Raw genomic sequence first — 13968 nt, 5'->3', positions numbered from 1 at the left:
GGGGCTGAGCAGCTCCATCAGCTTCCCACTGCTCCTCAAACTCCATCCCAGAAARCGCTCTGGGATCTGCTCAGATTCCCCGGGATGACCGCAGAGAACTGGCACACGCCCACGTGGTGCCACGGCCACATCACTTCTGACTCTTTTCCAGCAACACCCATGCCTGTGTTATCACCATGAGGAAGGAATTCCCTGTGYCTGGAATATCCAACCCCACTGAGCYGCCTGCATCACCACTGCAGTGCTCCCATCCTCGTGCCAACACAATCCCTTAAAACAACACACATTCCCATTTAAAAAAACCATACAAAACCCCCCGTGGCTACTGAGGTGAGTGAGATGCTCAAGCAGGACAATAATGTCAAAACAAAAATGTAAGAAAATAAGAATATTTTAATATTATGTAAACACATGGACACGGAACAATGTCAAAATATGTTAAAATATCTTTGACATTAATAATAATAATAATAATAATAATAAATGGGGTTTTCTTCATGTTTAAAAGTAAAAAGAATGGTATTGGGAAGGAGTAACAAAAATATTAGTAGAGCAAAGTCTACTTGCTCAGTAAGCGAGCTCAGTGTGGCATGAAACTGTGTATCAAAAGCATAAATCCGTAATAAAATAATGATTAAAAAAAATGGACRGAAGATGCAACAAAATCCATGCTGACATGAGCTATGAATATGTTTTCATGAAGTTCATTTTTTTTGTGCTAACAAAAGAACCGCTAATCTTTGCATTACAATTTACAAGAGCCAAATCTTCAAACCTATTCAAAGCAGTCCATTTGGCAATCACAGAGATCCCACCGATCCATCAGTTACCTGGAAAGGAAGAGATTTCTGTCAGTTACACCTTGTTATTTTTATCATAAAAACACAACAGGCTGAAAGCAGGGCTGGGTCCAGTGGGCAGCGSRTCTGGAGCTTTCTATTTATCTAACRAAGTTACCTATGCTGGACTTCATACCAAGAATCTAGGACATTTTCAGTTTCCASTTAGTTTTAGCTAATTCCTGTTAATAAATAATTGAGGATTAATATTTTCTAACAACTGTCACACTCTAACCTTTTTGCAGTTGCTTAAATACCTTACAAATGCTGACACTATTTTTATAAGCACCCATTCWGATTTGCAGAAACCCTCATGTGAGATATGAAACACCATCCATGCCTACAAACACAAYAAAGATGGAGTGGCTTTCCTAGGAAGTTTCCCTGTACTCACCTCTCCACGTGAATCACTTACTCTAAAGGCGCAGCCAGGCTTTTTATGGCYGCAGCACTTGCCATAATTTATATTGGAGGGTGTAAACAGCTGGAAAAAAAAAGCTCAGGCTCATGGAGATCCGGCCCTTTGAAGATGGGATCTGTAATATTCTACATTGCATCATTGTTTTCTATCTTAAAAGGAGGTGGCATCACCGCGGAGCCGCAGCTGTGCGCGGAGCCACCGCCTCATCGCCGGTGTGCAGGCGAAGCCTGGACTTGCAGTGCACCTGCAAGTTCTCTAATCTTGCTCTAGCAGCTCTGACTAAGCACTGGGGAAAGATTCTCAGATGCTTGTTTACTGAAAATAAGGAGCTTTTCAAACTGKGCCCGTGCTGGAGCGTTGGAATTGAGCCGTAAAACTTCAAGGACCGGGACCCGCGAGTGTGAAATGGAGCACAAGAGCAAAGATAATCCCRTACTTTTTGGCGTGGCAGGCGTTCAGCTCTTCCTGGAGGACTCTTTTCTGCAGAAAACTTACCTGTAAAATACATCCCATATGAAAATAGGGTACAAAATTCCAATTTATATATTTGTGCTCGTTTCATTAAAGGAGTTTTTCTGATCTCTCCTGCCTAAATAAATGCGGTAACACTTTAGCTGCGAGCAGAATTAATATTTAATAGAAGACTGTTCTCTTGGCTTCCCTGGCTCTGCTCTGGCTCTGCACTCTCTACTCTTTCAGGAAAGAGTCAAACCAGTTGTTAAACCCAGCTGGTGGCACCACCTGGGTTGTGCAAGGGCTTGGGAGCTCCCGTTCTCCTCTCAGCTCCCTGGTGGCTCCTGCGCTCTGATCCYTGCACTTTTTGCTCTTGTGATGAAGGTACTCACCTGTTCCTCGAGTGTATGAAAATTAATGCTCATTAACACTGTTGGCCATCTCACCAGGAGCACACAACCAGGCAGCAATCCTTTGCATTTAGCCACGTGTTTAGAAAACTTCACCCGAGCCTCAACTATTTTCTTTTCCCGCTGTTTATTTTTATCCCCGCTCGGCGCTTTTACCCAGCCTGTCCTCTTCATCCTCCTCCAACAATAAATAACCCTGACAGGTGCACAGATTCCAGTGCCCTTCTCGTCTGATGTTTTCAAACAGGAATTTCAACAATTTTCAAAGAGCAGGACACCTGTGCTTCAGAGAGAGCCCAGCTCCCYGAGTGGTCTCCGCCGCCAGCGCGTGTGGAAACGCAGCCAGCAGCGACCATTTCTGGGAGAGCACCCAGGTTTTCATGTGTGCAGTTACTTTTACTCCTTTGAAATGCTGCTGCTGTTGCTTACAGAAGCCCTGCAGGTGGATATCAGATTTTATTTTTTTTTTTAACTCGTTAAAAGGCGTGGTATTCTTGTATTTTTTTCAGTGATGCTGCCTACCAGGCAGTSCTAATAGTTCTTTTAGGAGCCTTTAAAAATAGCTTTTTACTATCAGCTGGAAATAGATTTCCCTAGTAGACCTTAAACTCTTTATTTCTCACAACTTTAATGAGTTTAATGAGTTCTCTTATTTAAATAAGAAAGAGCATCACCCCCATTAGAGATCCCTTGAGGTGGAAGCAGAATGTTTATAACCAGAGTGCTGAAGTTGTGTCACCCCTTGCACAGAGAAATGTGAGTTTCCACTCTGAAAATTTCCTATTTTCATGAAAGGTGGCCTCTGCCTGGGAAAGTGTCTCACGYAGAGCAAAATATGACATGGAATAACCTTTATGTATTGCAAAGAAGTAAAAAAGGGAAAAACCCCAAACACATTGAATTATCAATCATCTCCACAGAGAAGATTGCAGAAGAAAGAGAAATGAGGTGTTGTAGAGCAATAATTTCTTGGAAAATTGTGTTGAAATTTGGTATAAGGATGTGATGGTAATGGGCCTAAACTTGTGTGTGGTGTCCTTGGGGTTTCTGCTCTTCCCAGAGCTCAGGGCAGCTCTGAGCCACCAGCCTGGCTCTGTCTTTGTCCCAKTCCTTCCCTTCAGCCAGGACAGATCCCACATCCCACATCCCAGTCCTTCCCAGCTCAGATTAATGCACATGACAGCATTTCCCTTGGATTCCCATTATTCTACAGCTCTGATCACCCTTCTTTACAGCTATTTATCCTTACTGGAATTCAGGCAATGATGACATTTTGTTTTCTTCCAGCTCTCAAACCACCAAACAGAAAAGCCCCAAATAACTTCAGTGGGAACCTCGTGCAAGAAACACACCCAATTAATCAGCAGTTCCCTATTTTAATGACAATTGGATATTCCTATTAGGCAATTTAATAGTCTATTTCATATAAATCAAACTGATTCTGCATTRATCTAGAAGAACTGGTGGTTAACAATGTTCAAGACAAAACATTACAGAGATTCATTAATTAGGAAAATGTAGAAATATCACAGTGATCATTTAGAACAAATATCTTATAAAAATATCCAATTTTGCTTTATTACATAGGCTGGACAGAAAATAAAATTATTTCTAATCCTCTTCTTCACCCTTTATAGGCAGCCTCTACATGGTTCCTTCAGGAGAAAGAGGGTAAGGAGATGAAAGGTAACTGTGAGCTGTGTTTGAAAGGTTGAGGAAAAAACCCTGATATTGAAGCACAGCTTTTCCTGGAAGAAAAATCTGGGATCAAAAGGCACAGTGTGGTAACCCCCAAACTGGAGAACAGCTCTGTGAAAGACGACTGAGTGGGAAGAATGTGAGTGCTGCCATAATTTGGTTTTGAGACTTATTCAGTGTTTTTGGCCAAATTTCAAAAGGTCGTGACCTCCTGYCTAGAAGAGAAGGCTTTTATCCAGCCCAAAAAGCTGAAGATRAATAACAAGAACTTACCTGAGACTTTAAAGATGAAATGGTGTCTTCAAAATCCTTTTTGGAAGATGCTGGCATCAGCCCTTTCAGTATTTTTTCATATTCTTCTCGTATAGTAATCAACTGTAACAAAAGAAAGAGAAATTTATCTATAAATGGCTGCTCTCAGATGTTGGAGGGTAACTTTTTTTTTCCTTCTTTGGCCCAAATTGGAGGCCAAATAAACACAGAATTGTATTATCAAGGGAGAGGGAAGGAGAGAAAAGAAAGATCAGCAAAGACCTGTAAAGTGCAAAAGAGGTAAAAATGACAAAGGCAAAAGAAAAAATAAATGGAGAGGAAAGAAAAGAGAAAAGACCATGGTCTGAAGGAGTAATCATCATTCTCAAATCCATCTGAACTGAGCATTTATACAGACACACCTTGTAAATTGACAGTCAGAAGTTTTCTGTTTGTCTTTGGTGGGATCTGAACCAGGTCAGTGAGGTGTCATTTGCCCCTTGCTCCCTTAGACAAGCTGAGTTCCTGTTTACCAAGATATTTTTTACAAAATTTCTCAACTTCTAGGCACTTTTGTAGACATTAAAAAAAATTACTCATCATGCAACTATTTTTCATTGCACTTTGTGCTTTCCTCAACTTCATGGAGGTTACAGAACTTTCAATGAGTAAATTTGAACATCTTAGACTTATTCCAAGACCAAAAGTTCACCCCAAAACGAGGAGCTTTGGACAGGGGGAAAWTTTCATCAATTTTAGCAGAAGCTGAGTAAAGAGCAGGTACAGAGCAGAGTCACATGAGCAGAGATCAGGTGGAAGGGCTGTGTTTCTTATCTCTCCAGAATGTTGAATTTGATGGGTTTTGACCTGGGATAAGATGGAGAGCGTGGCTCAGGCCAGCCCATCACGTTCCTGCTTGGCTGGATCAGAGCCTCACATCTGCACTGAACTCCCAATGGGATTAACTGCYTAATTCAAATTAATCAAGGACTTTGGTGTTCTTCTGGATTAGCAACTGAATGTGTAGATAAAGGATCAAAGGCCTTCGATATCAGATTAACTCATAAAATACCTTCAAACTTTCAGATGGATTTTTTATTTTTTCCCAATGGATCACACACCAACTTTGGTGYCGTTTTTAGTTCCCAAAAGGCTGAAATCCACCACAACCCAACACCTGAAGAAGCCATGAATTCCAACTCCCAGAATTTCCCCACATGAGACCCCAAGGCTGAGTTGACCCCGACTCCATCCCTCACCCCAGAACCTCACATAGGTGCAATTATCGATACAAAAGGAATAAAACCATCTGATAAAACCTCAGGACAATCCTGCCTCTGAGTCACCCCCACAGGCAGCAGGAATCGCCAGATCTCTATGCAAATGTTCAATTAGAGGCTTTCCTCGGGAAAGYGCAAGGAAGTGATGCCACTATGAAAATCTGGAGGGGAAAAAAAGGAGAGGTGAGACAGGAAACCTCGTTTGAACTCAGCTCGTGCATGAGCCAGCGATCAAAATTTATGGTTTTGAGAGCTACACCAATAAATTTATGCTACTATTTCTATCAAGGCTTCCAGAGTTATGCATAAGMGCTCTGCCAGGATAAATATTTTCTGAGCCAACAGCTCATTTGGGTGGGGACCTTGATAGAGCAGAAACATATATTTCAGTTGATTCAACATGTTCCATTTATTCTTGGTGAGACGAGACCAGAAACGGGCAGCCAGAGCAGCAAAATGCTTTTATTTCCTAATTCTTGATTAATAAAGATTCTATTTAATGGATCTGGATGAGCACCTGGCCAATATGCAGATGYGAGAAAAATTTTAATACAGCTCTGTGAAGGAATTAATTTTCTAATTGTGCAAGAGTTTTCTTGCAACCAGGTGACTGGTTTTAATGGTTTAACCTGCAGTTGTGCTCCAAATAAGTGCTTTCACAACGCTGGTAACATTTGTTATTAGCTCTGCAGAGCAGCAGAGGATCATTCCCTTCTGACAAAGGTGTTTCTTGGAAAGTCAGGAAGAAAGATTGTATTGGGCTTTAAAGTCTGGAGATATCTTACAGGGTCAGCTGAAAATGGAGACAGAAAATGAAAAACCAGCCCCGGGAGCTGCAGTCTGGCTTGGGGCTGACTCCTTACTCTGTTTCAGGGACAAGAGATCCATATTTTTTTTTTTTTTTCAGTGAAACCTTTAGGACACAATTCCAATTTGTTTGAGAAGACAAAATGTGTTCCTTTCAGCTCTGCTCACTGGTAAATGCATCACAATAAGATGAAAAAGAGTGCCCAGCTGCTTCCAGCCATGTCATGGTAAACAACCTGCTGGTGTTTTTGGCTAAAGTCACTATCAAGGTTTATTGACCCAAGAGATTAAAATAGTGCATGGCAAAASTCTAAATCACTTCTTACAACTTCTATTCTTCAAAAATAACATTGACTGGGCTAATGGACACTCATTTTAATGGCAGAAGGTTTTTATTTTTTAACACTTATTTTTCACCAATGAAAGCCATGTCTGCAGGGAAATTTTTTTTGTGTGCCTTAAAGGCTTTTTTGTTCTTTTATAGCCTCAAGCTGCCTCCCTAGGATCCACAAATACTGTGTCTCCTCTTGCACTCTTGAGGGATGTTTAAAATTGCAATTCTTCATCCCTCAGGAGGGCTTTAGACTGGATGAGGATGGCTCTATTTCATTTACTTGTGTTCGTTTTTCTTCGAGTCCTGAGACAGCTTTTTTTTTTTTTTTTTTTTTTTTTTTTTTTTTTTTTGGAAATTCATTTTGGTGAGTTGATTTAATCCATGAACCCCCAGGAAGGTTTTATAGCTTTTAATATGAAGCTGCCACACGGGTCTTTGTTTATTCAGGTTGGTGGCTAATATATGAGGTTTAGAATTTTGCCATCAATCATCTCTGGTGTCAGCAGAGAGCTGGAGTWGCCACACGTAGCTCATGTGTGCCTGGTCACACGGTAAATTAGTGAAAAAARAAGAGATAAATAGTCACAGAATTAYMGAGAGTGATGCAAAAAGCAGGGGACTTGGAATTTCCCASAGATCCTGCCGGGCACTGACCGTTCTCAGAGAGATAAAAGCTGGGTTTGATGCCCAGAAGAGAAATATCCAAACCTGAGCTTTCCAAATGGAGCAGCCAGGCCTGGCCCAGGGCTTATCAGCACAATCATGGSATTGTTGAGGTTGGAAAAAGCCTCTAAGATCCAGTCCAGCCATGAGCCAGCCTGCCAAGGGCACCAGTGCCCCTCAGCACCACAGCCACACATCTCCAAAATCCCTCCAGGRATGGTGGCAGCTCACTGCAAGGTGAGTGGCAATTTTACTGCTCGAACAAACCATCCAAAATTGACAATTTCCTTACATTTCAGATCTTTCCAGTTCCTGTTGTACAAGACAACATTTAACCAGAGCTTGAAATCTTCTGAAACMATTTTTCCTAATGAAGAACCCAACGATGCATCAATTGTTTTCAGCGAAGACCAAGCTCTGAGCATTTGTCTTTTCAGAAAATCATCGAACCCGAATATCCGGCACTTTTCAGCCCACATCCTCTCTGGTTTCAGGCAGCGGGAATTCCGACCCTCCCGTTGAAATATGGTTCTCCCCAATCCACAGGAATAGCATGCAACTYGATACAAATGTTCTTGAGTTCTTAAGGAAAGTAATGAACACCATAAATCCCGTGAATTTGGCTCAGCTGAAAACCRAGATCAGCTGAGTGAGTTGTTGTGCTGAGCGAACACCGCGTTGTTCTGCATGGAGAAAATCCTGCTGCAGCACCTCCCCTGTCCTGACAGCTCCAATAAAGCACAAACTGAGGGCACAGCCATCCCCTTTGTCTGTCTGTAGCCAGTAAACCATCCCAGCATCCAAAACATTCTTGCCTTGTTGTTTTACCAACCCACGGGGACCTCCAGCCCCGCGGAGCTCCTCGTTGAGCACAGAGTTTCCTGCTCCAGGACATTTTTTTTCCTTTTCCCAACCTGCATCCAAAGTGGCCTTATTCCTTCAGTGGCTTGAATTCCCATCTCTCTCTTTTCTTAACCAAAATCTCCCACCTGGAAAATCCTCTGTTTGCAGTTAAGCAATCGGAGTCCGTATAATTCATAGCTGCAAAAGAAGCTTTTTGAAACAAACCCCACCACTGGGCTGCATATGGCAAGAGCAGCATTCCTGGGATTACACGACTTGGAGAGGAATAAAAGCTTTCACTGTCAACACCACGGAACAACCAGGAATGTTGTGGCTAGAAAATTCACGCTGTTCTCTCGGCCTCCCCCTCGCCAGGGCTCTGCTATTGTTCCAGCTGGGATTTGGAAGATCCTGGATTTATTTTCTTCTCCTTCCAGATGATTCATGGCTGATGCCATCTTTGTTCCTCCAGCTCCTGTCAATGCCATCCCTCTGCTATCCCAGGAGGTTGGGATTGCAGCAGGAGGGTTGTCCCCTCCATGGGGTGAGTGGGACATGGGGGAGACCCCACTGACACCCCCTGATCCAGAGGAACTGACCCCAAACCAGCCCAGCTGAAAATGTGGAACCCCAGAACATCCAGAGCTGGGAGGGACCCACGAGGATCATCAGCTCCAACACAGGGGGTTAATTCCTGGCTCTGGCCATCCCCAATGCTCTGTCAGGATAACTGAGTCTGAAACAAAGCTCTGAGCATCCCTGACACCACTGCTGGAACACATTTTTGTGCTTCAGTCGTACATTCCAGCACGTGTCACCTTCCACACAATCCCTCCTGTCCTGTGGCTCTACAGAGAGAGGTTTCAGTGCCTCATTTGGGAAGTGCTGAGAGCTCACCAGTGCTGGGGGAGCTGACAGAACCCAGCAGCAGCAGSATCAGGCTCTGTATTTTCACACTGGCTGCGTGAACAAGCAAAYCTCTGTCGATAATAACTGGGGGAGAAACTCTGGAAGTGTTTCAGGAACGTGGGCTGAAGAAAGAGGAGCAAACGGTGGAGTTTCATCACCACTTCCAGCCTGTGCTGGATCTGAGTTTCCAAAGCGTCCCTTGGCTTGGTGACACAAAGGCTCCCTCCATCCTGGGCTTTTAAATATCCCAGCCTAGAGCTTATTTATCTGATTCTAGGAAATCAGAATCTTCTGAGAAAGATCACACTTCGAGAAAATGTGGGAATTCGAGTCAGGTTGCCATCTGATGCTATTTAAAACTCTCTGATACCTTCAAAAATCARAGAATCACGGAATGGTTGGGGTTGGAAGTGACCTTAAAGATCATCTCTGCCATGGGCAGGGACRCCTTCCACAGATAATGTTTCAAASAAGAAATATGGACAAAAATCCCTAAACGAAAGGGCTGACATTACTCAAATATTCCAGCMATCAGATTAAGAGCTACGTGGGACTCACACCATGGACATTCAATGCCCATTGCTCATCTGTGGCTCACAGATTCCTTGTTCCCAGCTCCCCAAATCTGCTCCCAGCAAKGAGAAGGTGTGGCAAAGCCTCAGAAGTTCCTCTGTGCTACACAGCAACCGAAATTTCACAAGGATGCATCACAGCATTCATCTGASAACAAATATATTTAGTTGGCATGGAAACAGTAAGTTGGGCTGAATGTGGTAAATATCCAGCAGCCATGAAAAAATCRAGCAAGTCAGGATAATAAACATTAGCAATGAAAACTGGCTGAATGCTTTTGAATCATGGCTCTTTTACAATTATCACTCCTGTTTTCATTTGAACACGAGTGAAATCCACTTAAACCAAGCTGTTCTATTTTATGCCAAATACTTCTATAACATCCTCATTCAGATAACTCCTTTCTCCTTTTTTTGTAATCTGTTGGAAGAAAAATAAATTAAAGGGCTGAAAACCTCCGTTGCTATTCTCCCTCATTTCCTCAGCAATATTAATGAATTGAACATAATTGATTTGCTGTCTCAGAATCTGTATCCTTTAAAACTCGATTTATGACTGGAGGTATCCTCATGGTTTTAGTATCTGTAGTGCTGCAAATTCAGCAGTTTGCAAACACGAGGAACTTTCCCCCTCTATTATCCCCAATTTTACATTATACTCAATCCAAATCTACGGCTAGAAACATTAGAACAAGCAGTGAAAAAAATAAGAGGGTTTTTTATTCCTGAGAAAATTCTTGTGTGTAATTCCCAAAAGACAGAATCTTGGAGCTTTTTAGTAAACTGAGTTGGGGCGATTAAACTTCAAAAAAGAATTTGAAATGAAATGATGTAGGCTGAAGAAATCTGGATAGTATAAAAAAAAAAGATCACTACCACAAATTCCTCTACAGGCCCCAATTCTGCAAAACTTGTTGCACATGCCTAAATTCCTGGATTCATTAAGCTCTGGCTGATGTGTGTCATTTTTAATTACACATTCACAGGATGTGAAGTCTCCTGTATGAACAATGGAGATTTTTTAACCGTGACTGACAAACGCACGAAGCCACAGGACTTGAGGAATAATGTTCAGTAGGAAATCTCAACTCATTTTAGATCCAGGCACAAATCAGAGAGAACCACAGGGCACGTTCACTCCAGGAGCTCAGGGTACAGGAACACAACTCAAATAGGATCATGGGACAGAAAACTGATCCCAGAGTTATGTAGGACTGGGATGGAAGAAACTCCAGCGCTGCTTTGCAAGGAAATGGTTTGGACACACCCAAATTTGCCAGAAACCTTCCCAGACTGCTTTAACTGTCTTGCGACCATATCTGTTTAATAACAACAAAAAAAATTATATAAACCTATATAGTTCATGTGAGTTTTTACATTTATTGCCAGTTTKCCACTTTCCATGAATACAATTATCAACGTCTCAAGAAGCTGGACATTTGATTTTTGAAGGAAGCATCCAAAATTTTGACCTGAAAGAAGATGATACAGCTGTGAGACTCCAATCCCAAAGTGCAGCATTACTGAACACATGGCTCCTTGTCCTGGAAAAYCAGGACAGAGACAGCACAACCTTCATGGAAAAAATAAAATTATTCAGGCCAGCACTTTTGACAAATTTGATTATTGGAACTCATCACCCAGAGATCGCTGCCATATGAGACAACACAGACACGATATGATTGCACCAACCCACACTGCAAAAGGGGAGAGAAAATCAAAAAGGAGTAAACACGAATTCATCCAAGAACACAAARTATGGGAGTGGAAAAGCTCCACAAAAACAACAGCTCCTCTCCAACTGCAGCGCCACGCTCGCCTCTAGAGCAGCTCGGGGCTTGCTGACAGCCCAATATATTTATTCCCCCCTTTATTTATAGGACAATTTGTCTCTCTGGATAATTCTAACAACAGAAGGTTAAGCCTGTGTGATCACCAGAGGGTCACTGGAACAAAGAGTTAAACTTTGTGGCTCTGTCAGTCACTCCTAAAGGCTGAAGAGTTATAAGGACATTGCACTGGAAAAAACGGCCAACATGGAGCACTRAGATACCACCCAACAAGCCATAACGAGAAACAGCTTTTTAGTTTTAATTAAAAGCACAACAAAATGTTTTTTCATGTCTCATTCATTTGTTTGTTGTTGTTATAGAATCAAAACAYGAGATTTTTCCTTTTAATGAAAAACAGAAGCTCTTTAACCCCCTCTCCTCCTTATTTATAGACATGTAAAAGCTCAGAAAAGCGGCTTTTGTAATGGCGCCAGCACAAATCTCCATGTTTTATGCAATTCTGATTCAGACAATATTTGGTAAAAGCAGAAAGCAAGTTACTGCCCTGAATATTTCCACTCCCTGATCAGCTGATGAGTTGTTAACCACTGTTAACACTTGATGAACATGTTTWCAGGTGGCCTGGCCAAGCCTAGCAACTGGAATCATGTCAGAGCTGTCACTTTTGCATTTTTTTTTCTGGAAAGATAAGCAGAACGAATGAATTAACCGGTCACAGAGAAGACAAATAACAACTAACAAAATGTTTGTCTGCAGAATAGACCGAAGCCACCTAAACCAAACCAGCTTCAGGGGCTCCAGCTGCTTCAGAAAGTCCCAGTGGAGGAAAGGCAGAGACAAGACCATTGAGGAACTTGGATACGAGTTCYACCAAATCTGCCAACAAAAGCCTGCAGGAGAAGCTCAAAGATGGACAGAACACTGAAATTTAAATAACATTCCTCTTTCATTATACTGGGGAATGGGATGTTACCATCTGAACCAGTTGGTGCTGGGTGGTACAGGAACTGTAACCCTAACCTTAACCTTAATCCTACCCCTACTCCTCATTAATTACCTTACCTAACATTAACTAAGTCTGGACAGGATAGTTCTGTAGGTTGGTTTGGAGCAGGTGCTCCTGTAGGAGAAACCTCAAAGGCAGAAAGGGGGGACAACCCCATGAATCTGCATGTGCAGCCTTCTACCTCTGTATTTCATTTTTTGTTTCTTCTTCTSGATCCTTCTCAAAACAGGTCAGGAGAGAAAAGAAAAAGTAAAATGGCAGTGGCAGAGACTAAAGAAAACTTAAAAAAGGATGAAATTTAGAAGAGAACGCCCCTCCCAGCATGCAGCCAGCGCTGTTCCCTGGGAGGGACAGCCATGAATTAAGGAGCTGATTTTCCTCCTCCTTTTCCAGGAGACTCTGAAGCCAAAATGCAATGGGCCAGCTCCCTCACTGCACCACATTCCTGTGCTGCTGCAGGCACTGGAGGATGAGCCTGGTCTGACATTTGGATTTGGGAGGCAGAGGGGGACAGGAGGGAACAGCTCATCACCAGCACTGCAGAGAGGAAATAGAGGAATTCAACACCAGGGTGAAAAAGGATTCCCATGTGCCAGCAGAACGACAAAAACTGAGGAAAAAGTATTTGGAAGTCATGATAATTAATCTTCTACAACCACCCCAACTCTTTATTTCTGCAGGGAGAGAGTCAGAAATGCTTTATGCAGGATAAATACTGTTGATAGTGTTTACTCAGCATTGAATAAAAGTCCCCAAATGCTTCAAAACCCGATTTGTACTGGAAATACATAAATTGCTATCTGATTCAGGTATTCATCACCTGCATATTCTCCTGAATATTTCAATTTAATCTGGTTTGAATGCAGATCATTGACTTTCTGTTCCAACACTGCCTGTAAACAACACACGCTGTTTTGCTCAAAGCACGCTAAATAATCTCTGACTTCACTGGAAGTGTCCAGAAAAATTTTAGCACTATTCATCATCTGAAATTGTTTACAGACATGTTTGGACAATGAATGCAGAAGATCAGGACTAAAGATTATTTTTAGCCGTTATTGTCCAATTATAATTCCCTTCATACAAACCATTGAAGAGCAGGTTCGAATAGTCTCAGAAAGCTCCATGAAAACAGAACAGGCAGCTGAAAACAGGCAGTTCAAAATAAATGCATCATTTAACAGCTAAAATAGCTGAAATACCAACTTGCAACAGAGAGCAGCAGATAAGTATTTGCCTGAAGGGTTCAGACAGTTTAATTCTTTTTTTATTACCAACAAAACAGAAAAGAAAGTGGAGAATTTGCAGGAAAAGATGTGCTTTTGCTTTGAAGGATTATTTTTAACCATTGCACCTCCTTGCCCAGGGGATGGGGACAGGATGGGGACAGTACCTGCTCCTGGGCTCTGAGCTCGTTGCGCTGGAGCCTCCTCTGAGCGTCGTAAACCTGCGCCCGGTAATTCTCCAACTCGTCCTGCAAGGCCTGCAACAACACCAAGGGATGCAAAAACACACGTGAGAAACATGGGATGGCAGCCAAAACTTCCAGGTGATGTCCTCCAACGAGCTGGGGAAGAAAGAGGAGCTGAGCTTGGGGCTAAGATGTGACAGACCCATTTTGGCCACTCAAAAAAGTAATTTTGCATAGGCAGGACCATTGGTTGAACAGGATTAGTGACATCTTAAAA

The 13968-nt window shown here is 42.3% G+C and overlaps 1 protein-coding gene across 1 annotated transcript in view; it reads right to left on the bottom strand.

The window, feature by feature from the left end:
* Nucleotides 1–373: 373 nt before the first annotated feature.
* Nucleotides 374–13968, bottom strand: part of LOC130585368 (centrosomal protein of 112 kDa-like) — a gene marked incomplete at its 5' end in the record, with an annotated part of 38037 nt that continues 24442 nt past the window's right edge. The window contains 4 exons of the mRNA XM_057385833.1: nt 374–830; nt 1697–1755; nt 4095–4196; nt 13674–13763. Of these exons, the coding sequence (XP_057241816.1) occupies nt 827–830; nt 1697–1755; nt 4095–4196; nt 13674–13763 (255 nt within the window). The remainder of the gene's footprint in view (nt 831–1696; nt 1756–4094; nt 4197–13673; nt 13764–13968) is intronic.

The sequence above is a fragment of the Malurus melanocephalus genome, unplaced genomic scaffold, assembly GCF_030028575.1.
Source record: "Malurus melanocephalus ecotype Western Australia unplaced genomic scaffold, MMel_1.1 scaffold_877, whole genome shotgun sequence".
Classification (NCBI taxonomy): domain Eukaryota; kingdom Metazoa; phylum Chordata; class Aves; order Passeriformes; family Maluridae; genus Malurus; species Malurus melanocephalus.
The sequence above is the reverse complement of the archived record's forward strand: the minus strand, read 5'-3'. Positions and strand labels throughout refer to the sequence as shown.